This window comes from Bidens hawaiensis, unplaced genomic scaffold (assembly GCF_021521415.1).
Source record: "Bidens hawaiensis isolate Kalapana, Puna unplaced genomic scaffold, B.hawaiensis_p1.1 tig00030314_1, whole genome shotgun sequence".
Taxonomy (NCBI): Eukaryota; Viridiplantae; Streptophyta; class Magnoliopsida; order Asterales; family Asteraceae; genus Bidens; species Bidens hawaiensis.
The window spans coordinates 91,411-119,175 of NW_027505179.1; the positions used below are offsets into that span (position 1 = coordinate 91,411).

The following is a 27,765-nucleotide window of genomic DNA, read 5'->3' on the forward strand; positions in this document are numbered from 1 at the left end:
AACGATATTTACCGAGTATCATATATAGTACTACGTACACTCTTTAAACACGACGCATAGCTCTAAAAGCTAAAATATTTTACTAAAATCTCTAACACCTCTAACACCAATTGTCTACTATCATGTTCATGAAAAGATTGCTTTAAACTTTATTATCTTTGATATACAAATCACTAATTAAATATGCAACATAAGTGTGTCACAACTTAAAAAATATTAGGAAAAACACATTCTCTAACCCCATTTAACCTATAAGACCTATACTTATAATAAATAACTTTCCTTTTTTTCTTAGATTTATTTATTTTTTAAAGTTTTATATATTGAATGAGTTATAATTGCATGAGTGGAGCACCATGTGGCTTTGTATGTTCTCTCAAAATCCAGTATTAATAATCCCATTCATCACTCATCTTTGACACACATTCTTTCTTCTCTCATTGTATATGTATCTTAAGAGGGAAGAAAAACATGAGCCTACCAATCTTTCTTCTTCTCATTCTTGCCATTTGTGCCCCTATATTCACTTCATCTTCACAAGTACAAGATCCTCATCTTGTTGTAGAACATGTTCACAGGTATACTAAGATAACCCACCTTTTAATATTCCACTTTTGTCATTGCTTTGTATAAGAATGTTGTTTTAATTACCGTGAGTATCTGTTACCGGAAAACTTATACTCTTACTTATGTAATGAGGTTTTTTAATAGTATTGTTGTTATATATTCAACAAATAATATTTTATGTATCTGTAATATTATTGTTGTTTTAGTTACTCTGAGTATCTGTTACCGGAAAACTGTAATGAGGTTTTTAATAGTATTGTTGTTATTAAACAAATAATATTTTATGTGGCAATGTAGGAGTATAAATGAATCTAGGAGGAATTTGGGATCTCTATCATGTGGGACCGGAAACCCAATTGACGATTGCTGGCGATGTGACAAGAGTTGGGAAAAGAACCGCCAACGGCTAGCCGATTGTGCAATTGGCTTTGGAAAACACGCCACTGGTGGGCGTGATGGTAAAATATACGTTGTGACAGACTCTAAAAATGATGATCCGGTTAACCCTAAGCCAGGAACTTTAAGATACGGTGTGATCCAAACCGAACCATTATGGATCATATTCGCACACGACATGACTATTAAACTTAAAGAAGAACTCATGATGAACTCGTTCAAGACCATCGATGGTCGTGGAGCCAATGTTCATATAGCCGGTGGACCATGCATCACTATACAATATGTTACAAACATTATTATACATGGTGTCAACATACATGATTGTAAGCAAGGAGGGAACACCGATGTTCGTGACTCACCGGACCATTACGGGTTTCGTACGATTTCAGATGGTGATGGGATCTCGATCTTTGGTGGAAGTCATGTATGGGTGGATCATTGTTCTTTGGCTAATTGTCATGATGGGTTAATTGATGCCATACATGGTTCCACAGCCATAACCATATCCAATAATTACATGACACATCATGACAAGGTCATGTTATTGGGACATAGTGATACTTTGCTTCAAGACAAGAATATGCAAGTCACTATTGCATTTAACCATTTTGGTGAAGGCCTTGTACAAAGGATGCCAAGGTATGCTATACTAATTATTTATAAATAATTAAAATTGTCTTCATATACATAAATGTATATGTATATGTATATGTATCAAGTATATACATGTTCAACTATTGATAAACAAAATTTATTTTTGGATAAATAAAGATGTAGGCATGGGTATTTTCATGTGGTGAACAATGACTACACCCATTGGGAGATGTATGCAATAGGAGGAAGTGCTTCACCAACTATCAATAGCCAAGGGAATAGATTTCTAGCTCCCAATTCTCATGATAACAAAGAAGTGAGTACCAAAAAGATATTAAAGGGTATTTTGGTCATTTTACATATTTTTATTTATTAACGTTTTTCTTGTAATTCTAGGTGACAAAACGTGAGGATACAGCAGAAAGCGAATGGAAACACTGGAATTGGCGTTCAGAAGGCGACCTCATGTTAAACGGTGCATATTTCACGCCATCAGGTGTAGGGGCGTCCAAAAGTTATGCAAGGGCATCAAGCCTAAGCGCGAGGCCATCTTCCATTGTGGGCATGGTTACGGCTAATGCAGGCGTGCTTGGATGCAAGAGAGGCTCTCGATGCTAGTCTTAAACACCAAGAGTCTTTAGATTGTTTTCTAAGTTAACCCAAAAAAAAAGTAATATTGTGTTTATAACTTTATATTAAGTTAATTGTATAAGCAAACAAATTTTGCACTTCAAGTTAGCCTGTCTCTCTGTTTCCATGAACCCTAATTGAAACAGATGATTCAAGAGCTACATTTGTTATGGCTTGTTAAATTATATTTGATTATTGTGGTAATATTGTTGTTCAAATGTATATTATAAGTACTTAATTTACTACCTTTGATCTTGTATTCTATTTCCTTTCATTATTATACAATTATATAATATTATTTAAGTACATTTTGAGTATAAGAAACAAATTTAAAAAAAAATGGTTGGGACCTTATATTAATATAAACTACATAAAAAACATAATAGTTATTCCTTATTGTTCACATGAAAGTTGGATAATATGGTACAAAATTTAATCAATAATTGAGAATGTAAAAAAAAAAAAAAAAAAAAAGGAGCCACCGAGGCACCGACTCATACAGACAAAGAGTAACACAGCATCTAAAAGCAAAAAATGTACAACATCTAATGCATGAATGATGCATTAAATTCTTAAATAAAAGCCCATTATTTTTGGTAAACCTAAAAATGTAGCCAATGACAAATAACAAGAGGAGAATTTACCTATGGTAATACCAACACTAGAAGCACTAAGGTACAACCAATTAATGCACTAAGAAATGCATTTAATTCAGTCTTAAATAACCCATTGTATTGGTAGACCTAATTCAACCGATAACTAACGGGAATTTGACCAAATCATTTGGTGGTGTAATTGTTTTCTTTTCATCTTTAGAAGTTGAGAGTTTATATCATGCATAAACGGATGGATTTAAAAGTAGAATATTAGTTAAAAAAATGATTTTACTATGTTAGTACATTTTAGAAGCACAAAGGTACATTCATTAAATGGAGAAGAGATAGCATTGAATTCTTTCATAAAGAAACACCCATTAGTTTGGTAGACCTAATTGTATCACCAAGAAGGGAAGTTATAGTGTTATTAACACTATACCACTGACAAAAGTTACTTTAGCAATAAATGTATTCAAATCTTGTGTTACTTGGACTATGTTTTTAACAGCAATCAATATTAAAATATAAAAAGAAAGCACACATTCAAGAGTATCAAACCCTTAAAGAAGAAACATGAGACATGACCCGATCTAACTAAACAATCTCCTTGTGAGACGATCCGGACTTAATCCAACCATAAAGATTCATCATGATCTCCTCCAAAATAGCCTCTGTGGATAAACACGTGTAACTGACAGGGTAGTGACAGTTCACGTATTCCTTTGCTTCTAAATAAACTAAAGCGAAACATAGATAATGTCCCTCAAGATTTCCCTTCCCAAAGTTGAGCTTGGTTCATCCGTAACATGCATCCGCGATGAAAAGAACCCAAACCCCGTCACAACCAAGGAAGATGTGCTCCACAAATTCCTCTACCGAAACACTGAACAAACACTCCAAAGAAATTGTGTTCATACCTCCCGCAATTAAGTTTGCCCCTGTTTATTAACAGTGTAATGGTTTAGCTGAGAAATTGATGGTGAGGTCGCAGGAGCGCCACCATGCTACATTAATCTTATGGGTATTTTTTTATAAATTTTTTTATTTTGCAACATTGGTGAGGACTTAGTGTAATACCATTGACAAAACTTTTAACAATTAAACGTATCCACGTCTTGTGTTACTTATAGGTAGTGTATTTCTATTTTTATTTTGTAACAATAATGTTCAATTTCTGATCAATTAAGTTCATGTGTACCCCACATGATGAGACATGTAACATGGCTTACTAAATAAAGAAGTCTTGTATGACATTATACTAATTTCAATAAACACTAAACTAGAAAAAAAATAACAATAATAATAATAATAATAATAATAATAATAATAAAAACTATCACCTATCCTACCCCATCTTAATCTTAAACTTAAGCTCCCACTTTTTATTTTTATTATAAATATATAGTTATGATACCCAAAATATTTATGTATATTTGAGTCATTTTTACATTTTTACAATAGATATCCGAGTATCACCAAGCTATAAAATCCTAAAACTTATCAGAATTATGTGTCAAATTGGACTATATAATTTAGTGTGTGTGGTTCAACATTTTTAAACCTTTTTTCACAATTTAACGGTCTCGTTCGCTTCAAGGATATTTCATAAAAAACAAAGACGTAGTTGATCTTTGGTTTATTAATAGGAACCGAAAATTTAACAATTTTGGGTGGATTATTTAAAAAAAAACCACTATATCCATGTAATTGTTTATTTTGGTGGATTATTTATACAATGTTGCTAGTTAAAAAAATACAGTTTGAAATTATGTGACAAACGAAAAAAATGTTTACATGACACCACTTGAACCAAAATGTAACACGTATTACAAGTGTGTGCATCCAAATTTTAATAATTCAAAGGAAATAAAATCTATGATTTTGTTTTAATAATAAAAAAATATATATACATAAACAAATGACAACCCTTAGTTCAAGTCACCTATTACATTAATTGATTCAAAATGTCATAATATGAAATATCTCCATCGGTTAAAAAGCTAAACACACTCATAAATGTGATAAGTCAGATATCATTTTAGATTTTTATTAATTATTCAAAAACACTAACTTTCTGTTAAATCAGCTTTGTGAAGTTTAGGCACTTATTACTTCTCCCTAGAGTAACGTTTTAAAACAACTCGAAAGCAAAAGAAGGCGTTTTTATAAGGAGAATCGGAAGAAAAAGAAAAGATAAGTTGGGTAGCTTGGAGCAAAGTTATAAGAGATAAAAAAAGAGGAGGCTTAGGGGTCGGTAGCCTAAAAGCTATGAACACGTCCTTACTTGCAAAATGGTTGTCTCGGTTCAAATCAGGTAGTAGCTCTTTATGGATAAAAGTTATCTCGTCTATTCATAGAGGGTCTCACAAGTAGGAGTTGGTACCAGTTAAGAGATCACTTGGTGGTTCATGGAAACAAATACGTCAAGCGGATAAAGATGGATATGATGGAAATAGTAGGATGATGGAAAGGTTAAAAGTTCATGTGGGCAAAGGTGACAAACCCTTTTTTGGCTTGATAAATGAGTTAAATCGCTACGGTGGGAGCTTGACAATTTAGGTCAGCAGGTACACAAATCTTCTTTTTGGCTCAAATGGTTACCCATTAAAATAAACTGTTTCATCTGGCGCTTGTTGCTGGATCACATTGCAACCAAATGTGCTTTAAACACTAGGGGCATTAATGTGGGAGAGTTGGGGTTGTGCGGTCTGTGATACATAACCAGAGACTACGTAACATTTCTTTATGCATTGTAAAGGCATAAAAAGCATCTAGGTAATTATTTTCGATTGGGTGAAGTTACATCAGAGGACCGGTTTTGAGTTAATAGAAGAGATTATGGATTATTCAAGCAAAATCGTCAAATGCAAAGAGAAGTGTTGGGTGATTCAGTCTATTTTGGCGACGACATGATGGATGATTTGGTTGTCTCGAGGAATGTTGTAGTCTTTAATAACATGCCCTTCTCAATGTCCAAGATGGTGTTTGAAATCAAACCGGCGTCTTTCTTATGGGTCAAACAAAGGAGCAAAAGGCTTAGTCTTGACTGGGAGAAGTGGTGTCAGTTTAATTCCATCAATTTCCTTTATAAACTTTGTTATTTAGTTTTTCCGTTTTCTTTTTTTTGGGCTACTTGCCTCTTCTAAGTGGTGTCATTAGACTGTTTAAACGAGCCAAACGACAATACCGTCACAACGCGTGAAGCCGTTTACTAGTTAATATATAAATGCTAAAAGCATGTAATTAACTTTTTTTCTTATATGGTTTGAATAAGGAGATAAGTTGCTTAAAGTTTTGTAGTCCCAATGAGTGTCACCACATGCTTTCCATTCATACTCACATCAAAACAACAACCTTCTATTTAATGAAATCCGGTTCCATGTGACTTTTCTGCCGTGTCGGAAAAGGCTTGATTTTTATATTTTAAAATGTTTCACAAATTTAATTTCTATATAATATAATGGAATAATAATTCATATGCTTATTGGTTGTTTAAGTACCAAACTATTAATATAATACAAAAGTATTAAACTAGTGAAATTCAACCTTTAAATTTCTTGATTTGACTCTTTGAAAAGAAGATCTTCATTCATACTATCTAACATTTTGTTCTTTAGATGAATAGAAGGAAAACACGTGTGTAGGTCTAGCAGGCAGTGACAAAGTTTGGATTAAAACGTCGAGGGAGAGGAGACCCAAATTGTATTAAAAAAAACCATAAATGAGGTGGCGACTGACTCAAAATTTCAACCGAAAACGGGTACATTTACATCACGTATACAAATTTTCAAGAAAAAACGGGTCGTTTTACACTACTGCGCAGGGGGGGGGGGGTGTCTGGTCCTCACTATACACGTCGGGTCAGGTTGCTTTTAAAGTTGTTTCATGCAAAGTGACTAGCATGAGTTTATACCATTTGTATATGATACCAGCTTGGCGTTTAAGGTTGTGGAACTACTTAGCCGAGTCCAGGGTGTTATACATGATTACATGGTAGTGTTATGTCTCCAAAATCAATCAATATGTCTATAAAAACTTGGTTTTGTAATTAAAAAAAGGCTAACGACATAACTTGTTACTCATTTGCCACCTATTTCAATGTTAAAAAATATATATGAAAATCTAATGAAATGTCTCCTCTCTCATTTTCATCTTTATATGTTTTTATTGTTTTCATGAGAGCAATTCATTAAAAGTACAACTATTTTCAAATCCAAAACGATATAAATATTAGAAGTTATAGGATTATGACACGTGTATTCTTGAACATGTGTCACATAGAAAACAAATATAAATATTTGCCCAAGATTTTTTTACCATCTCAAATCACTATCAATTATCAATGATCCATAAGGCTGAGGGGTGTGGGGGGCGCGAGAGGGGGCGCGAGTGGGGGCGCCAGCCAATAATATTGTGACGTGTGGCAGAGAGAGAAACTTGATAAGATGGGTGTTGGTAGTGGTGATAGCGCCCCGGGCTATGGTGTGGAGGGGCGCGAGAGGGGGCGCGAGCGGTTTATTTTTTTATTTTTTTATAAATGTATTAAAAAAACGTATTATTAAAAAAACAAGAAATTATTTAAAAAAACACAAATTTTTTTGAAAATTCATATAATAAAAAAAACATACTAAAAATTAAACAAACAATAATATTTAATAATAAAACTAATCTAATACAAGATCCTCTGGTCGCCTCGCCCACAAATGTTCAACCAACTCATGTCGAAGATCCCCGTGTATCTCACGGCTCTTGATATTTGCTATGTTATGAAGTTTTTGTTGATCACTGATTGTGGACGGTTGTGGCGGAATGTCACCTTGGTAGTTTTGGCATATAGCTTTGCCCTCGTCTTCTAACGTCATGTTGTGTAGGATAAGACACGTGTAGACGACGTCCATTATCCTCTCCCGAGTCCAATAACGTATCGGGTTCGCCAGAACATAATATTGTTTTTTTATAGCTCCAAAAGCTCTTTCAATATCTTTTCTAGCAGACTCTTGCTTCTTCGTAAAATACTTCCGTTTGTCGGCGACTGGATCTGTAAAAGCTTGAACTAACACAGCCCATTCGTTGTAAATACCATCGACCAGATAGTACCCGTACTTGAAGAGTTCTTCATTTGCAACAAAAGATTGAGGTGGTTCAACCCCGTCGATAAGGTCGTTGATCAAATGTGACTGATCGATAACATTAAGGTCGTTATTTGACCCAGCAACACCAAAAAAAGCATGCCAAAACCAAAGATCCTGTGACACCGCCGCCTCAAGTATGAGGGTCGGCCCTTCATGATCACCACGGTGGAACTGACCTCGCCAGGCCGTTGGACACATAGCCCATCCAACATGCGTACAATCGATGCTACCTAGCATCCCAGGAAAACCATGTTTTTCTGCGTGCACCTCATATATGCGTTGGATGTCATACGTTGTAGGTTTACGCAGATATCTCCGAGCGTAAGTCGATATGACTCCTACGTACAATATATATTAAAAAATGTAATAAATATTTAATAAAAAGTAAAATTAATGTTTTTTACCTTGGCAGAAAAAATGAAGGGATTCACGTGCAACCCTTTTCGACATCTGTAAATACTCATCCAAAGCGTCCGACGAGATGCCGTACGCTAGTTGACGGATAGCAGCCGTGCATTTTTGAAGAGGGGTAAAACCGGGAAGACCCCTAGCATCCTCCCTTTGTTGGAAAAAGGAATACCGTGCCTCTAAATCACTCGCTATACGCGTGAACAATTGCCTGCTCATTCGAAAACGAGTTCGAAAATCCGACTCCGCGTATACCGGTTGAGGGCTAAAATAATGCCTCATCAAAGTATCGTTAGCACCCGATCGATCACGATCACGAGGTGGTGCTCTAACCCTCGGGAGTCGGGGTTGATGGGCTTGATTTTGCAAGAGATTTACCACGGCTGCGGTCAAAACTCCCCCTACATGAAGAAGCAAATCATCCTCTTCGGAGGAGTCGGAATCAGACGAGTACGACGACATTATTTTTAAAAAAAAAAATGGGACGATGGGTTGTTTGGAGATTGAAGTTGTGTTTGATATGGTAAAAATGGGTTGATTTAGGGGTATTATATAGGATTTTGTAAAGGTTTTTTTTAAAAAAGTTTGAAAGAAATGGGTAATATATAGGAAGTGTTGTATAAAGAAATGGGTAAGTTTGGTGTTTTTTGAAGTTGTGTTAAAGTGTTGTATAAAATGGGTAATATATAGTAGTAGAAATTTTTTTTTTTTTTTAAATATTAAGAGCCAACGGCTCATTTATCTTTCAAACGGCTATATTCACAAAACCCCAAGCACCCTAGCGCTCAACCTGTCCCGCGAACCCCCTGGCGCCTGCCTCTTTTTCCGCTCTCGCGCCCCTCTCGCGCCCCTCTCGCGCCTCGGTGGTGTGGTGCTCGCGCCCCGGGGCGCGATCGTCTGGCCTCTTGCGCCCTTTCTAGCGCTCCACACCCCTCAGCCTAACAATAAATTACATAACATGATATCATCATCATAACCGACAGTGAATTTTTATATTAAACCATTGAAGATTTAATATTATCGACAACTTGGTACTAGACTTTTATATTCATGAGATCTAAATGCTGTTGTACATACACTTCTTCTACTAGGGATCACGATTTGTTTACACGTCCCGTCAACACTGTTGTAGAACTCGCTAGTCAGATAATGGGATAGAGACTAATGATTAATCGAATTGGAATTTTTATATATAAATTTTCCAGTTATATATATAGACACACGTGTTTATATGTAATTTCTATATATGAAAACATTATAATATATGCGCATATTTATTGTAAGTTATATACACACATTTTTATATACACAAACAAAATCGTCGGAAATTGGGTGAAAATTGCTGCAAGTGGTCGAAATCAGCCGGAATTGAGGTCCGGCTACATCTACCGATTTTCTCGCCAGTTATTCAAAAAACATTATAATATACACGTCAATTAAACCAAAATAATCAAAACCAAGAAAACCCAAACCAATTAACCTTCCACTCTTACTTAAACCATATAGGAATACTGACATTAGCCAATTGGGTGGTGGTTTAATAGCAAAGACAAAACCATTAAACACTTGAGTTTGAAATAAGGAGGTCTTGCTCAAGTTAGACGACAAGGACTAAAACGAACTAAAACGAAATTCGTCGTTAAAAGAGCAGAAAGGAATACCGACGTTAGACACGTGGACAAGGTTGAGTGGAGAATTGTATTATTGGGAGGCACAAGAGCCCACCTAGCCCAACACACATGCTTGCTACTTAATAAAGTGTAAAAAGTTTCCTTTCAATGTTCATGGCTTATTGAACTTAGACCCTAGAGATGTTCAAAACGGTTTGGGACTAGGAACCGGAACCGGTTCCTATATTCAAAACCACCTTTTAAACCGGTTCCAGGCTCGAACCGGTTAGGGAACCGAACCGGTTCTCCCACCCTCACTACATTGGCATATTATGGTTATCACATAAGCAAAATCACCATATCCAAAATTTATAAACTGATTATCAAAATATCAATATCAAATCCTAATAATTAGATAGGATGGCTCACTCACTACATTTAACTTCAACTGGCTGTGTCTACAACAGAACAACATTAGTTAATTGCAACATCTTTCATACATTTCATTTCAATGTCTTTTTGTTTGAACAAATAATTTCCTTTTATGAACAAACAAGCTGATGGCAGTATTATATTAACAAGAAGCTATCACTAATTATTCTTAATGCGAGTGATTTCGCGATTGTAAACAATAAACAAGAGCAATGCCTATTATTACTCCCGCTAACCTGTTAAGCGACTATGATATCAATAACGAACCAAGGAGTCGTATTCACCTCAAGCCGAAATAAAATTTTATGTCTCACGCAAACGTGCGTGTATACATAATAATTTTTTGTTTTGTTCTCAATATTTAGTTGTCACAACTCACAAACAAGATTTCTGATGCACCATTTATGTGGATTTAAACATTGCAACTTAAAACCTACTTTCAAAAAATAATCGAAGTTACCATAGATGACTTCTTGCGTATGACATATTACGAAACTTCATACATAAAAGAAGGTAGATAGCGGCGGATGTATAAACGTTAACTTAAAAAAAATATCAATATAGTTTGTCCATTTTGGCAACAAAAACACTCACCGTCGAAAGAAAAAAAAAAGGCGATAAATAATGACAGGAAAAAAGATATAATTTAGAGCAAATTTGTGAATGGACTTCCAAGACGATGGATCATTTCCAGGCTTTACGGCCTCTGAACTGTTTGTCGGCGCCTCGTTGCTTTATCTTTTTCTGACGTTTTACTCTTGCAATCTTTGATCTCTTGGCAACCAATGGCATGGCCTTTTTATGTTCCTTTTGCCGGTTGCTTAACCCGCCAGTCTTATCAATCATCGTTCAAAATAAATCAGTGTTAACACAATTCAATAACTAAGAAAAATAAATAATGAAACATAAAAACATACCTTCTTCCGCTTAACAGCGGCTCGTGATTGATACGTCCCTGTCTCTTCTCTTCCTGCTTTAATTAACGCCATCCTTTCTTCCTTGGTCATCTTTTTCCTTATGTTAGCCTACAAATAATTACAGTTAATATAAACCGGCCAAACAAGTTGAAATTAGCTTTAGAAGAAACCGAGTCAAACTATTTGAAAAACTTACTTCAAGTGAGTATCCATCCACTCGTTTCAAACTGAGTTGATCAGAACTCGGGACCTTAAAGTGCTCGGATTTTGGATCCAAACCTTTCTTCAATAATCCATGGTTAGTCAATGCAAGCTTCGCTTCCTTCTTTGCCTGTTTTCACAAATCGGATATTATAATTCGCATGAAAAACAGAATAATATTTTGTGTTGTAAAAACGAAACTTACTTTTAGTTCTTTGATTCTTTGGAAATCCTCGTTTGAAAGAATACCATCTGTTACATCCGAAGTATCATTATTCTCCTCTAATTTAGCTCCTGCTAGCCTTTTAAGAGCCCGGAGACTTTGATTGGCAGAATCAAGTTGTTCATCGAAATCAGCAAATTTACGCTTTTGCCCTTTGCTTTCACCAACGCTTTTCACATCAACATTATCATCATCGTTGTCACTGCCTGAAACATCACCTTCATCTTCTGACATCACATCATCTTCGCTTCCCATGAGTGTATCATCACCATCATCATCTTCACCACCATCATCATCTTCATCTTCGTCATCACCAATTTCAGAGTTAAGCTCTGAACCACCATCATGAATGCTGACATCATCATCACTATTGGCATCATCTTCATCATTTAAGATATCATCCATATCGGAAGAACTGCTGGCATCATCGCCGACATCATCCTGAAGTAATTCAGCACCGGGAACATCACTGGGAATAGTGACCTCACCAAATGCTTTCGGTTTTGCCTTGGGATCAGTGGGCCGTCCACGGTCTTTCTTTACAAGTAGTGAAGGACAGATCTAAAAAACCAATTTCATTAGCCACGTTATTCTAGCATACACATGTATATAGATACATATAAAGATAAAAAACATAGAATAATTCTTTTTATATTACCTCTCTAAACAACGAAATAAGTGAACGAGCTGCAGATGAAACTGCTTTCTCATGTGATTTCTTGTACAGCACCAGGTCTTGCAGCAAGTCTTCTGTCATTAACTGAAACAGAAAAAAAAATTAGAAAGATGTAACTTTCTTTTCTGTTTAACTGAAAATATGTGATTCTAAGAAACATGTAAACACGCGAACCAGAACATACAACAGAAAGCTTACCAAAGGAATTCTCAAACATATTTCCCGCACAACATTCAATCCAACAGCAATTGACTACAAAGGGAGAACAATATTGAAATTTAACTTAAACATTTACATCACGTTATGGAAAGATAATATAATTGAAAATATAATTAAAAATACCTCTGTACGTGAGCGATCATGCACGAATTGGTTGACTATTTGTTTAAACAATGGTTCGACTGCATCAGGTGGCACCTGGTCCAGATATAATTTGATCAATTAGGATGTAGTGGACACAAGGAATAAACAAATAATTTCACTTAAAATGACTTATAATGAAGATTTGATAGGTTATAGTGGGTACCATATCATGACAGGCTTGAACAGCTGCTGCTAGCAAGTTTGTCACATCCCTTTGATGGGGCTGCAAATATAAGTAACGAGAATGATATTTGAATGCAAGTAACATATAAAAAGCATAATGCTTGCGATTTGTGACGATAAGTGATAAATAGAAGGCTTTCAGGGGATACAATACCTGAACATACTTCTGAAGGAAAGGATAAAAGTTCAACAAAATCAATCTATGAAGGCCAACAATGCGAGCAACTACTTTCACAATCATCATTTTTATCTACAATAATACAATGGATATGTAAGCGAGAATAATAAGCATGTTTTATCTTCAATTAACCAATATATAGAAGAAAAATGCGTAAATAATTACCTCAAACCGCTCTTTACAAGTTTGAAGTTTCGAGAACAGCTTCTCAGCAAATCCCTGTAGATAGATTATAGAACTCAAGGCACTTAATTTATTTCTTTAATATAAATAAAATAAGTGCCGAGGCATACTTGAGGGTCTGTCAAAGAGGTCAAAGGTGAATAATAATTCAGGTTATTATCACGCTCTGAAGATATACGTTGCTGTTTTTCATGCTCCGAATTACACGCTGCAACTTTGCTTTCTTCTTCTTTTTACTAGATGTTGTTCCTGTGCTTTTTGCCTATTTTCAAGAATCAATAATAATTTCTCATTAAAAGTTTTTCCTTCAAAAGCTACCAGCAATTTAGATACAATAAATGCCACAAAATGAGCAACTAACCTTGTAAATGGCCTCTTTACTCACAACTACATGAGGTTGGTGTGTTGGTTCTTCTTCATCACTCGACTCATCACTGTCATTTTCTTGCTCAATTTTTTCATAATCAAGAAGAAATGATAGAGCAGCGATCATAACCCTGATCATACAACAAATATCAGTGTAAGAACATTACATATCATGCATTTAATAGATTTTTTAAACATGAATATTATTGAATAAACCTTGACGATTGATGAAAACAGGCCCGACATATAGCATTGGCTGTTCTATCATCAAACCAAACCTTCCTCCTATGAAGATCACATATAGTGACAAGTGACCTCATTGCTTTTTTTTCATCCTCTTCCTAAAACACCATAAAAGCATATGATACTAGATCATACGTAACCGTATTAAATGTGATCTAAAAAGCGGCAGGAACACCAGCAATTACATACCTGTAGCATTGAAAATAAAATACTTTGAAGTGCCCTGTTTTCTGTTTCATTCTTGTGTTTTTGATTCATCCGCCTAATACTATGAATGACATGCGAAAATGCCAGTACTTTTAAAGGTTTATCACTCAAAACCTGAAGCTCCATGAACAACGGAAGAGTTTCCTTGATAGCAATAATCTATTAAAACACAAAATTCCATTATTTCATGTCAAACTAGAAAAATGCTAGAACTATATAATCAATTCGTACCGAAAACAATTTCAGTCCCTCTATAAAATCAAATCATCTTGCTTAAATAATATGGATGAAGTCTCAAGGCACTGCCAGGTAGGTCGACTGGAGAGTTGCATATAGTCGAACATGGTAAATTAAGAAATAATTAATTCTCAGGAAATTATATATGTGCCAAATTTCATAAGTATACTATTTTTTATTACAAAAAATGTGAATATCAACACTATATATAAAGGATACATGTTCAAGTACTAAAGTAATTCAAATATTGATATGCATTCTTTAAAATTATACACATATTATAATTTAATTCTCGTCTTTCAATGTATCTTCATGAAAAATCAGCAAAAATTGGTTATTGAAAAAAAACAAAAAACAATAGAAAGCAGCAAAAAATAATAAAAAAACAGCAAAATCTGACTTGGCCGCGTTGGACCGACTAGGCACCAACTCCGAGTATTAGGGTTGGCAATTTCTAACACGGGCCTGTTAACACATCTGACACGGATATTAACAGTACTAGGTTTGAGCTTACTATGTTACGTGTCTTAAACAGGTCGACATGTTTAAGACCTGTTTAAATTTGTGTCCTGATAGATTAAGCACCTTTTAAGAATTATGTATTTATGTACTAATTGAACTTCAATGAATTTTTGGCAATTTTTGTTTCAATACACATGTATTATTAATAGTGTAGCTAAACAGGTTGTGCCGTGTTAACTAGTTTCTAAACAAGTTCGTGTTTGGGAAAAATGACACTATTAGTTATCGATCGTGTCTAGCACCCCTACACTAACACCAGGGGTGCAAAACGAACTGGGCCACTTGAGAGCTATTCGGGCTCGGGTCGATAAAAAAATCGAGCCGAGCCTTTGCGTCAAATAAAGCTCGTCTAGTTATTGAGCCCGAGCTCGAGCCTTGTGTATTTTAAGTTTTTACCTCTTTTGAACATACATATATTAATTTTACACTGCATGATCGACCTGAAGCCGAACACTGGCTTGTTTAGGATACTCAACGAGCTCGATCCGAGCTTAGGCTTGTTTAAAGTTGTTTTCTTAATATATATAAAACTAATTAAACACGTATGTATAATTAATAAACAATAAACAAGATGAACCCAATCTGAGACTGAGCTTGCAAAAACAACTCACAAGCCAAGCTCTAAAGCTTTAGAAAAAGAGCTCAAAACGAGCTCAGCTCTCGTAAGCCAAAACAAGCCAAGCTCGAGCCTAGTTGAGATTGAGCTCAGCTTGTTACACCCCTATCTAGCACTACAAGCAATCGTGTCTTATTGTGTCATCATATGTTATGCCTGCTCTGCCTAGTTTGACCAATTCCTAGTAATATTGGCCGAGCTGAAGAAACTCGCATCAGTACTCTACCAAGTACTCAAAACGAGCTACGCTCAGCTCTTGTAAGCCAAAACGAGCCAAGCTTGAGCCTAGTTGAGCTCGTGCTCAGCTAGGTTACTCCCCTATCTAGCACCACAGCCCACAGGTAATCGCATCTTATCATGTCAGCCCTACCGAGTTTGACTTATAATATACAAAACCTATCTCATGAATGTTATTAACTCTAGCACAATATACACTATTAATTAGAGCTCAATACATTTAAAAATTACACAGTACCTTCCGATTAAGCATAAGAATCAACGCCTGCGTAAACGTAACCCGAAGCGCGGACGGAAGCACACGAGCAGCCGACTTCAAAAACTCCACAAGCTGAACCGGATACTCCACAAGCTGAACCGGATAAAACGGCGTAACGTGAGCTAAAAACATTGCACGGTCACCGAGGTCTTTCGCAACATTCGGATCACTTCCAACGCCACCGGTAACAGCTGAAGTGAAGTTTAACGCCGCCTGTTGCTGAAACAACTGTACGGACGACTTGAATTGATTGTACACTAGCGTTAGCTCGGTTTCATAGCCTTCTGGATCGCATTTCATTTTGGATTGGAGTGTTGGTAGGCTTATCTTTTCGGACGAACGGCCGGACGCGGATAAGGCGTCCGCGGTGATCTCGGTTGCCGGCATGGTTGGTACGGCGGTTGTTTCTGTTCGCCGCCGTGGGTTAGTGTGGTTATTGGTTGTGGATGAAACCCTAGAAACCCTAATAAGTTGTTATTGAAGTGGTTAAAGACGGTTGGAGATTGGATATATTGTTTATTTTAGTCCTTGTGGTCTGAATAAAGTTACACATTAAGTTTCCGACACGATTCGAAACATTACGCAGCCAAACATGACTGATTAAATGAGTCGTTCTAGGGCCGTCCAAATTGCTCGTCGCTCGCTCGTTTTTTCGCTCGATTGTAAACGAAACACTCTGCTTGGTTCGGTTTATAAATGAGCCAAGCAACGAGCAAATGTCTGCTCGGTTTAATTCGACTAGAATATTTTTAATTTATTTTATATACAATTATAAGTCCTTGTAGTTAATTGAAAACACTAGTAATACAACTTGTGCTTTGCGACGGGGAGTTAGAGAGATGCTGGTAGAATGGACTTCTTTGTATATTGATGGGCTTATATAGACAATGTATATTTAAACTAAACGACATTAAGATAATACCAAAAACATAGGGCCTTGTTTATTCCTATTTTAGGTCAAGCATAGTGTACTCGTTATAGCAAACGAAAGATAACATTCAAAAAGTATAATCATCTGAGTGAGTTCAATCTTGCATATTTAGTGGATGGGAACTCGATATTATGAATATATTTATTAAAACACTTATATATTAATATTATTATATCATAGAATTGTTATGTTATTATAGATATTAGTAACTACAATGACATGATTTTAAGTAAATATATTTTAATATGCCTTAAAAAATAAAACTGTGTAATCATAAAATATTTAAAGTCAAGAGATTGGAGTAAAATACAATATATTAATTGAAAAGAGAAATTAAAGTTAACTATCTTTTTGAAGTTAGTAAGGATTTACACACTTGTCATAAGTTAATAGGTTTACATTATGAATAGTACGAGTAGTTTTTTTTTAGTAACTACTGCTTATAATTAGGGAACATAACTAATTTTTAAAAGTGTTTCAATTAGGTTACTCATGCATATTTTTTTCAAATCTGGTCACTAAATCTTCAAATCGAGCCTCACCGATTTTTTTGTTTGTTAAGAAAGAAATGGAGGATAAGATGTGGGGGTCGGAATTTGCAATATAGGTTGTTATATTTTTTAAAAATTAAAAAACGTTAATTATATTAAAAATCAAAAATAAAAAACAAAATTCACACCGCCGCTCAACGTCAACATAAAAAAAAAGATAAAAAGATTTTCTATGTGAAACAAAAATTAAAAGCGTTAAAAAACATATTAAAACCTTTAATTTAATAAAATATGAAAGTTTAGTGACCTAATTGGAACACTTTCGAAACTTTGTTACTATTCTATGAAATTGTCCCTACAAATTAATATATATATATATATATGTATGTATGTATGTATGTATATATATATATATATATATAACTTGTAAATTAATTCATAAACAATAAACATGCAACTTGCATAACTTTAGCCCAAATGTAAGATAGTCAATTAGTTATTAAATTAATAACAAAATGATTTAGACTCAAATTCATTACATTGGGGTAAAAAAAAAATTCGACCCAAAATTTTCAAGCCCAAATGAAAAAATGGAAACCAAAAAACAAAAGTGAACGGTTTTCAAAAATTCAAATACCAAAGTTGCTTTTTTTTGCCCAAAACAACCTATACCGAACCACGTACACCCTTAACATGAACACACTAGTCATAACATGTGTTTGTGAACCATGATGACTTGAACATAACTAAGACAATCTATAACACTTCCATGTTTCTAACAACAAATCTATAACTTTGCTAGAAAACTTTACAAAGTACAAACATTTTCAAATCCTCACAAATGCTGCAACTTAATGAGCGCGCGATACGCCCCATTATCCCCCAATGAAAGCAACTCATTATGTGACCCTTGTTCCACAACTTTCCCATTTTTTATCACGGATATCGAATCGGATTTTTGTATAGTGGATAACCGATGAGCCACGACCATGCAAGTCCTACCGACCATCATTTTCTCTAACGCTTCCTGCACGAGGTTTTCTGATACACTGTCAAGTGCACTTGTGGCTTCATCTAAAAGAAGAATAGTTGGATTCTTGAGTATTGCTCTTGCAAGTGCTATTCTTTGCTTTTGGCCACCTGATAGTTGGACTCCTCTTTCTCCACAATATGTTTCATATCCATCTTTCATTGAACTACATTGATATCATATTCATTTTCATTAGAATAATATATATATATATGTGTGTGTGTGTAAGAGAGGGTTACAATGAGAACAATATTTAACATGTAAACTCATGAAACCACTTTAAAAAACTAGTTTTTTTTTTTTAATTTTTCATTATTTTTTATATGTTATTAATCTTTGCCAAAACCAAAAAGAAATAAAAAAAAACATGTAGATAGCGATAATACATGCATGTAACTTGTGAAGTTACATATATGTACTTTCATGTGCTACATATATATTTTTTATTTTGTTTTGGTTTTGATAAAGACTAATAACATGTAGAAATAATAAAAAATTAAAAAATAATTAAAGTTAAAGGGTCGCTTCATTGGGGACCACAAAAAAAGTGAGGAACGGGAACCATGTGTAAAAAAAATATTTTTACATGTAAAAAGTTCATTTTTACATAATCTTATAATCGTTTTTTTTTTTTGAGTTTTTGCATATAAACACACGATAAAAGTAAAAAAGATGAAATTAATGAACCTTCAAATTGACTTTGTACTCATTTTATTTTATTTTTATCAATTTGTATCTTTATTAAAACAATAATTTGATTGAATTGACTTGTTCAATCTCGACGATTAAATATAAATAGGCTATTATGCTTGTAAAAGCCGTTTTAAGAAGGAAATAAAACTAATTTATTTAAAACAAAGTATTAAAAACAGTTAAAAAAGTAACTTCTTTTCATTTATATTTTTTTTTTCAAAATCGAGTATCTTTTTTATTAGAACGCCTTTTACACGCGTTTATAAGCAAAAGTTATGAAAAAACTATGCAAACACAAATTTTGTTACATGTGAACATAAGTTTTTTTATGCTAGTGAACCTCCCTCTAAAGTTTTAAGCATACCTTATAAACTCATGAGCATTTGCAAGTTTTGCAGCTTTCCTTATTTCAGCTTCACTAGCTTCCTCTTTACCATACACAATATTATACCGAATACTTCCCGCGAAAAGCATCGGTTCTTGACTCACCAACGCGATATGCGACCTCAAGTTTCTCAAATTATTACTCTTCACATCCTTCTGGTCAATGAGTATCCAGCCTCTTGACGGGTCATAAAACCGTTCTATCAACCCGATAACAGTGGACTTACCCCACCCGCTCTGGCCCACTAGTGCAACTGTTTTCCCAGCTTCTATTTTTAAAGAAAGTCCTTGGAATATCATTTGCTCGGGTCTTGACGGGTACGAAAAGTAAACGCTTTTAAGCTCTATATCGCCTTTAATGTTTTTAACAGTTAGCCCGTTTGAGTCATTCGGGTTAATCTCGGTTTTTCTATCGAGTACTGCTAACACGGACCGTACTGCACTGCCACCTTTTGCTAGATCAGAACTCATGCTTCCCGCGTCTGCAATGTTCTTGCCGGTTGTCATTAATATAAAGAATACCTGAAACATTTGTTTCGCGGTTACATTCCCTTGGTTCACGGGCTCGTCCTGCGTCTTCAAATCCAACCATCTCTCGCTTGTGATCGCGAATTACTAGTTTTGTTTCGGAGCGACTATGAACTACACATTTCTGAGTAGTTACGATATTCAAACATTTGTATGTAACATTCTCCCACCGCTAAAACATGAATATCCGCGTGCATCATTGCTAATCCACCAAGCCCCATGAAATTGACTTTACAGTGGCTCCTGACGCTTAACAAAGATCCTAGATTGTGACGATCGTTTTCACCACAAGATTGGTTCCACGAAGACCCTTTGACCATTGATACTCCGTTCAACCACCACGATCGAACATTGATACTCCTTTGACCTTGGGTTGGCCATTACCCGTTTTGGAGCTCATACGGAGCACATAGCCCCCTTTCGGTTTCATGATTCCATTGTAACACTTCAAGTATCTTGGATATGCAAGAACTAGCCATATGAATCCACTTATGATCTCGGGTCATTGGTTTTCTCTCGCCTTGGACTCATCAAGGGAAACTCCTAACCAATGGGATACAATATGTGACGTAGGCGGTTACAACATACACTCTTAACTAATCACTAAGGCACCCCAGAAGAATATGCACGAGTAATCAGAAACACAGAGTAAGGATGGGTAGAAGTAGAAGAAGATACACTAATTCCCTGTGGAGATGAGTGACGACCTCACTTACTCATACTATTTTATGTATTTTAAGTCTTAAAAAAACATTTGTTTTTTTTAGCCCACGGCAACTACATCATGTACGTTATGTGTGATTTCCCTAGCATAGACAGTCCGACCGAACATTCAAAGTATCACCAAAATATTCCAATTCGAAAGTGTATCACACGATTAAGACACGTCTGAATTCAACAATCCACGTACCTAATCTCAAATCAACTAATGAAAAACAAACATTCGTACATAAAAAGCTCAGATTCAAAATAAAAGTAGGTACACATACCATCTTTTTATCTCACACAAATAAACTTTTGTGGTACAAAAAAATGTTTTAAGAAGCCACTGCAGGGGTGCAAACGAGCCGAGCCAAGCCCGAACTCGACTATAAAGAATGTTTTAAGAAGCCACCTTAGAAAGAAATTTTAAGAATGTTTTACACATAGCTCGAGCTCGGCTCGTTTATTATTTTTTTTAATTAAGTTTTATATGCTTATAATTATATATATATATTACTTAGTTATTTTATCATAACATTTTATAGATTGATTAGTAATTATTAACTATATATAGTCAGGGGCGGCTCGGAGGGGGTGCGAGCCGCACCATCGGTCGGGGCACAAACTTTTTTATACGTATTACACATATATGTTTTTTGGTGTTAAAAATGTTATTTGCAAGGATTTATGAGATAATTACATGCTCAGAATTGTCTCTGCTTATATTAATTCGGTCGATAAAAGTTTTATTCATGTATATTAGCGAATAAAGTTTTTTTGTTAAGACCTACATGCCTTTTTATTTTGGCTCGACCGAGATATTTAAATTCTCGGAGACGGCCTTGTATATAATTCATATAATAAAAATTATATTAATTTCGGGCTCACAAGTCGGCTCGAGCTCGATAAGTGAAGCTCGGGAAACTTAATTTTAGACTCAATCGAGTTTTTCACGAGCTAATTTCGTGAAACTCGGCTCGTTTGCACCCTTGAAATCCAATGACCAAAACAATATTTAGGGGGTGTTTGTGATTGCTTATTTTTACCAACTTATAACTTATAAACTTATTAAAAAGTAATAAGGTGTTTGGGATTGATTATATTGTGAAAGGAAAAGTTCGATAAGTTACACTTTTGTAACTTATTAACTTAATAAAAAGTTATAAAGAGATAAAATAAGGAATCCCAAACACCTTAGCCCACTTAAACAAAACAGTCGTTGCTTGCCAAGGGCATTCCAGTAATTAACCATCAACAAATTAGGGTTTTACCTACGCCTACAAATACCAGATCTCCCTTCAACCAATTCATCACATCACCATCTCACGGCGGCAGCAAATGCTTAGGTAATTGCTTTAGTTTTATTCATACTTATTATGTGTTGCTTTTGATAGGCGTTACGTTCGTCGGCTCCCGACGGACGTGTCAACGAAAGCATAAATCAAATCCTCAAACGCCACTAATTGTTTTCACTTTTTACAACATCTATTATCACAACATCTATTATTATTACTTGTGGAATGTTGTTTGCTTTTGGCATTTGAAATATCTCTAATGCTTATTATTACCTATTCAATTGTTTTCACTTTTAACAACATCTATTATTAGTTTTATTGTTGCTTCATAATGGTGAAATCTCTCAAATTATTAAAATGAGAGACATTCAAGTTTTCGGAGCATAGATTAAGTATATATTATTATTATTATTATATTATTACCAGTATTAAACAGCTCGGTGTGTATACAATTGCACCGATGCTACCTGTCTCCTGGTACATTTATTCACTTTAATAATAATATGTAAATTGTTAGTTGATAATTTAGCATCGAAATACTGATTACCGGCGCTTTAAGATCTAATAGGTGTTGTGTATGAGCTGATGCGATATTAATTATCCGGTGTTTGATAAATTAAATGTAGCTTATATTATTATTTTAGCTATTGTTTATTCAGATCTGGAGAAACTTTTGATTTATTTTTTAAAAGTGAATTGCAAATTGTGTTTTCAGCTATTGTTGAGTTTATTTGTTTTTAACGCGGGAATGATATGAGCATTTTAGTATACAACGTCTTTTTTTATTTAGGACGAACTTAAAATTCAACTTTTATAAGTACACCTCGTTCTTGAGGTTTACGTATAAAGTTGTATTTAAGAGTTTGTTCTTACTATTAGAATTGTATTCTGGTGTGTTCGTGTTGATCCAGTGCTAGAAATAAATATATTCAATTTGTTGTTTAATTGATTAAACATAATTTGCAATTTACTTAAATATTTTTATTTTATGGCTCTAGGTAATGGATATGATGATGATTTCCCCAGATGATCGAATCTGAAATAACTGAGCGCTCATTTTATGTTTCTCATTTGAGAAACTCAAGCCAGAAATCTGATCCATTATTATTATTATTATTATTTGATGTTTATGTTATGTTTTGTTTATTAGAGAGTTGAAATGATGATTATTTCCCCAGATGATCGAAGTTGATTATACTGAGCGCATTATTCAAGCTCTCTATATTATAGTAGAGAATCCAAGCCAGAAATCTGATCTTACTCTAAATATTTTGATATATTTTTTGTTTTTAAAATTTTGTAAGTAGTTCCTCTGATGATGATTCAAATAATAACTTTAGTTCTTCTGAGGATGTTATATGTCTATGCGGAAACGATTATTGGAGACCTGAACTGAAGAGGATTATCTTTTAATGAAAGTTATTTTATCGAGTTCCTCTGTTTTTATAGGATCTGTGTTGAGTTACTTTTTCTTTATTTGGTTAATCTTTCGTTTTTCATATAGTGAAACTCGGTAGTCAAACTTGATAAATTTTGAATTATAGAGTTTTTCTATATGTTTGACGGTGATTAACAGAATTTAGACAGAGCAAACCCATATTCGCCTAAGGGGCTGTTTTAATAATATATTGTTTTTGTTGATGGATATGATGACGATTTCCCCAGATGATCGAATCTGAAATAACTGAGCGCTAAATTTATGTTTCTCTTTTTAAAGAAACTCAAGCCAGAAATCTGATCCATTATTTGTTTTGATATCTTATTTTCATGTGTTTCTAAGGATTTTATTTCATGATTAGAGTTTGGAAAAGACCTGAACAATTACTGATAATGGTAAATAGCAAATTTAATTATCCCAAGTTTTTTTAATTATTTTTTGTATTTTCTGAGAATGGTAAACGGCTATGCAGAAACAACTACTAAAAACCTGAACTTAAGTGGCAAACATCGTTTGCTTGATTTTTATTTAATTAAAAACTTTTGTACTAAAATAAACGGGCAACTTATATTTAGCAAAACCTATCAAACAGCAATTAAGAATAAAGGTGGGTGATAAGATCAAGTATTTAATTTTATTAGGTTGGGATAATTTGTTAAATATTTAGGTTTGACTTGTGAATTTTGATCAAATACATAAGATGTCTCTTTTAAAAACAAAACAAATCTGGTAATTTTAAAAAAAGATTACCCTTTGTAGATATCGTGACTCCTAGGATTATAATGGTTTCGTTTATATATTATAGATTAGGTACAACACTGTTATACTCTTAAAACAAAAACCCACCCTTTACGGACTGAGCGTTACATGGTGTAAAATGTCTCATGTTGTTGACCCTTCACCACACATAGCCTAAGTATACTACTAAAGAAGATTGCATTAATCATAAGAGATATTAAAGAAACACCCACAAAGTTGATTAGGGATGGCAATGGGTCAGGTTTGGAACGGGTCTAGGTATTTCCAAACCTGTGTTTTGGGTTTAAACTAAACCAAAAACGAATACATCGGTTTTTTAAAATTGTTCAGTTTTGGTTTATGTTTTTTCATGTTTGATTCGAAGTTTTTCGATTTACTGAGTAAATTTAATCTTGTATTAAGTCTATATTAAAAAGTTAGTTTAATATTCTATCTTTTTAATTTTAGAAGAAACACTTTTTTTATGAGAACTTTGGTTTTGGTCCCTACGGTTTCTTAAAATTCTTTTATTTTTGTTGGTTCGGTTTGGTTTTTTGGTATAATGATGGTGATGTAAATCCTTTATAGTTTGTATAGTTTGTATGCACTCATGATTTCAGATCTTGTACGTGTAACTTAAAAAGTTTGTGTTACATTTATACATTCTATACTGACCATGAAATGTAAAACATATGCACACAAGATAAGCCAACGCGTGATACCACAGTTAGTGTAAAACCGGTTATCCATCATATGGTTAAAACCGTGCCATCCGATATTGGATATTGTGAGGTAGCGTCGATAGGTGGTGCCATACTAAAACTCGTGCCATTGATAACTTTGAACCATTGGGACGACGGATCACACAAGTTGTCGTCACTTAAGCATTTACAATCATTAGTAACAATAGTGTTGTTGGAGTCTATGTCAAGGCAAACAATAGTGCCATTCTTGGTCTTTGATGAAAGGTGCATTTTAGAGGCTGAAATGGCTTCCCATTTAGACGACAAGTCGTCGTCACACATGATAACTTGCAACAGCGTATAGACCTCATTAGCTTCAAGACAATAACTTGTATCCTTCAGTCTTAGTATCTTATCGGATGTGTAGTCGAGTCCCACTGCGTTGGAGCATGGGCCTAAACTTGAAGAATTGCTTTGCATACATAGCCCGGTTGACGGATGAAACAATATTTTTTGTTCACCGTTACTTGATAAACCTATAAAGACGTGTGTGTTAAGTGAAACTATAGCTTTTTAAAGACTAGGGATTAGGGATGCAAACGAGCCGAGTTGAGCCCGAGTTCGACTAGGCTTGAGCTCAGCTCGGCTCGGGCAGTATATTATTTAATTATTTTTATTTTTTTTCATAATATATATATACCAGTTAGATTATTAAACTATTTTAAAATAATATATAAATGAGAAACTCGTTTAGACTTGCGAGCCGATTTTAGCTCGATAAGTGAAGCTTGAGCTCGTTTACTCTTAGGCCCGGGCTCGATTAAGCTTGGCTCGATCGAGCATTTTCACTAGCCGACCTTGAGTACTCGCATCGTCTGCACCCCTAACTAAGGTTGTTAACGGGTCGTGTTCGCGAGTTGTCATAATATTTTGTATTATTACCTTGAAAAGGAGATTGAAGAGGTGAAATCTTTTCAAGAAAATTCAAATTTCTAGGCTCATGCCAATTCCAATTTAAAACACCATAAGACTCCTCCATACCAGCCACACCTTCTCTATAATAATAACTCCCAACAATAGTCCACAGAGCCCAATCAAAGTCATATTCAGCAGCCCAGCCCAATAAGCAATTCAAATATCTATTGTCATTGTCATTTGTACCACTTTGGTCCACACCCCACTCACTCATAAACAAAGGGTAGCCTTGGTCCAACAAAAACAAAGCATTAGTCTCCATCCTATCGATAACCCGACCGCATTCTTCGTTCGCGTTATTCGTTACCCAATCGTTTCCATCCGAGAAGCCATACCAGTGAATCTCGAAAACTAACTTTTTATTGAAAGATAGAGTTATTGGATTCTTTTGGAGAAAAGACAAATCTAGGTCATAGTTTAATCCTGATATAATGACCAGAACATCAGGGTTTGCTGCATGAACCCTCTCCGCACCTTTTTGCATGTACGTGATTCATGCGACAACAGAACCATCTGACCACTTGAATCTTCATTATGAAACCATAAAACATTTGGGAAATAATAGGAAATAATATCATAAACTTTTTTTTAACATATACACATACTTGTACCAAGTTTGAATATTTTGTCTACGCCCGCGAAGTTCGTTTCTCAAGCTCATACCTATGACATTGTCATAACCTTTGAACATAGACGCAACACGACTAAGTCTCTTCATCCAAACTTCAGGGTTAAAGTACACGTCGCCAAAAAACCCGTTACCGTCATTGTCATTACAACACCATCCGGGCTTGCTTATATGATTGTCTAGTATTATCATCACATTGTTGTCATTAAGGTTTGAAACTACTTCCTGGTTTAATACATAGTAACAATTTTATTTGTTAGTTATTTGTATAGTATATTAATTAACTTATAAAATTTAGAAATATAATATGAAACACTACCTAACCAACTTCATATTTATTAATTCATAATCTTTAAATTATTATACACACCCACTGCATTAACCATATAATATTCTTAATTAAAAGTTTAAAACTAGTATATATTAAAGCACTTTGAACAACATCATTCCTTATGAGTTTTTTTTCTTATTTTTTCTTTTTAATGTTCTTTACTTTTGAAAAATATTACCCTATAAAAATCAAAGCTTTTCTAGCAAGTTATGATTTTTTAAACTTGATATTTATATTTTAATCTTGTAAAAAAGTTGATCTAAAAATCTAATCGGGTTGATATTATTCCATGGACGACTCAACGTTTTTTAAGCATGAAAAAAAATCTCTTATCGAAATAATTTTCATATAAACTATTTATCTTTTTTTATACTCTAACACATGTGAATATGATAACACATTGAATTTGTATACACTTTTCTCGAAAGACATATAAACGTGTATATTAAATTTGAAGTGAGTTTTAACTAAAATAGCTCATACCGTTTGCTCTCTTTGTCAAATCATGAAAACAAAATGAACCTAATTAATTACCTGAAAATTAAATTCTTCTCAATAATTGATCTAAAGCTTCATCTTGTTTTTTCCTTGCAGTTGAGACATGTGTATTTTTCTCATATTCTTGTCTTCCACTCCATTAATTTAATAAATAAATATTTAGTCATTTTCAAAAACTTATCACTCTTTGACAAGTTCTACTCTATGATTTACATACACACTTTCTGTGGTTGATTATTAAATATTAAATTTAGTTGTGAAATTTATTTTGATAAGAAAAATAGTGTACACTGAAAACAAAAGTTATATATACAAGAAAAATGGGAAAAATAAGAAAATATACATTTAGTCATCTTATTTTCAAAATGTTTATTACTAAATCTCGTCGAGTTAATGACTTTTAATCATTATTCGATGTGATTTTTAACAAGCCAGATTCTG

General features: G+C 34.3%; 4 protein-coding genes, 3 non-coding genes and 2 pseudogenes across 7 annotated transcripts; 6 read left to right on the forward strand and 3 right to left on the reverse strand.

Annotated features, from left to right (window-relative positions):
• Positions 1–416: 416 nt before the first annotated feature.
• On the forward strand, positions 417–2,413 carry LOC143611272 (putative pectate lyase 5). The gene is made up of 4 exons (XM_077085519.1): positions 417–578; positions 865–1,605; positions 1,738–1,876; positions 1,957–2,413. Exons 1-4 carry the CDS (start codon positions 472–474, stop codon positions 2,176–2,178), a joined length of 1,209 nt encoding a protein of 402 aa, XP_076941634.1. The 5' UTR covers positions 417–471; the 3' UTR covers positions 2,179–2,413.
• Positions 2,414–10,901: 8,488 nt separating this feature from the next.
• On the reverse strand, positions 10,902–16,526 carry LOC143611254 (uncharacterized). Its single transcript, XM_077085503.1, is given in 16 exon segments — positions 10,902–11,202; positions 11,286–11,393; positions 11,482–11,616; positions 11,692–12,270; positions 12,368–12,469; positions 12,584–12,637; positions 12,728–12,802; positions 12,912–12,971; positions 13,086–13,181; positions 13,275–13,328; positions 13,403–13,479; positions 13,482–13,554; positions 13,654–13,789; positions 13,875–13,999; positions 14,091–14,267; positions 15,959–16,526. Coding segments are annotated over 16 exon segments (2,409 nt in total). The 5' UTR covers positions 16,367–16,526; the 3' UTR covers positions 10,902–11,052.
• A 1,480-nt stretch (positions 16,527–18,006) lies between these two features.
• Positions 18,007–20,062, reverse strand: LOC143611259 (putative multidrug resistance protein). Its single transcript, XM_077085508.1, has 2 exons — positions 19,489–20,062; positions 18,007–18,597 (listed from the first exon to the last, which is right to left on the reverse strand). The coding sequence occupies exons 1-2, from the start codon at positions 20,037–20,039 to the stop codon at positions 18,237–18,239; spliced, it is 912 nt and encodes a 303-aa protein (XP_076941623.1). The 5' UTR covers positions 20,040–20,062; the 3' UTR covers positions 18,007–18,236.
• A 2,291-nt stretch (positions 20,063–22,353) lies between these two features.
• Positions 22,354–22,518, forward strand: LOC143611277 (small nucleolar RNA snoR137). The gene has a single exon (XR_013149744.1). It is a non-coding gene; the product is annotated as a small nucleolar RNA snoR137 (small nucleolar RNA).
• Positions 22,519–23,034: 516 nt separating this feature from the next.
• On the forward strand, positions 23,035–23,135 carry LOC143611273 (small nucleolar RNA Z103). The gene has a single exon (XR_013149742.1). It is a non-coding gene; the product is annotated as a small nucleolar RNA Z103 (small nucleolar RNA).
• A 51-nt stretch (positions 23,136–23,186) lies between these two features.
• On the forward strand, positions 23,187–23,294 carry LOC143611275 (small nucleolar RNA Z103; annotated as a pseudogene).
• A 47-nt stretch (positions 23,295–23,341) lies between these two features.
• Positions 23,342–23,435, forward strand: LOC143611276 (small nucleolar RNA Z159/U59; annotated as a pseudogene).
• A 238-nt stretch (positions 23,436–23,673) lies between these two features.
• Positions 23,674–23,776, forward strand: LOC143611274 (small nucleolar RNA Z103). The gene has a single exon (XR_013149743.1). It is a non-coding gene; the product is annotated as a small nucleolar RNA Z103 (small nucleolar RNA).
• Positions 23,777–24,958: 1,182 nt separating this feature from the next.
• LOC143611265 (glycosyl hydrolase 5 family protein-like) lies at positions 24,959–26,387 on the reverse strand. Its single transcript, XM_077085513.1, has 2 exons — positions 25,835–26,387; positions 24,959–25,428 (listed from the first exon to the last, which is right to left on the reverse strand). The coding sequence occupies exons 1-2, from the start codon at positions 26,349–26,351 to the stop codon at positions 24,959–24,961; spliced, it is 987 nt and encodes a 328-aa protein (XP_076941628.1). The 5' UTR covers positions 26,352–26,387.
• Between the last annotated feature and the right edge of the window lie 1,378 nt (positions 26,388–27,765).

Bases quoted from the DNA above. Each gene is read 5' to 3' on its own strand.
- LOC143611265 (XM_077085513.1), bottom strand. From the start codon at position 26,351: ATGCAAAAAGGTGCGGAGAGGGTTCATGCAGCAAACCCTGATGTTCTG. The intron at 25,429-25,834 runs GTAATAATACAA...ACGTCTTTATAG, and splicing joins TCTTCAATCTCCTTTTCAAG to GTTTATCAAGTAACGGTGAA.
- LOC143611272 (XM_077085519.1), top strand. From the start codon at position 472: ATGAGCCTACCAATCTTTCTTCTTCTCATTCTTGCCATTTGTGCCCCT. The intron at 579-864 runs GTATACTAAGAT...GTGGCAATGTAG, and splicing joins GTTGTAGAACATGTTCACAG to GAGTATAAATGAATCTAGGA. The intron at 1,877-1,956 runs GTGAGTACCAAA...TTGTAATTCTAG, and splicing joins ATTCTCATGATAACAAAGAA to GTGACAAAACGTGAGGATAC.
- LOC143611259 (XM_077085508.1), bottom strand. From the start codon at position 20,039: ATGTTTCAGGTATTCTTTATATTAATGACAACCGGCAAGAACATTGCA. The intron at 18,598-19,488 runs GTATGCTTAAAA...ATATCAATGTAG, and splicing joins AATGCTCATGAGTTTATAAG to TTCAATGAAAGATGGATATG.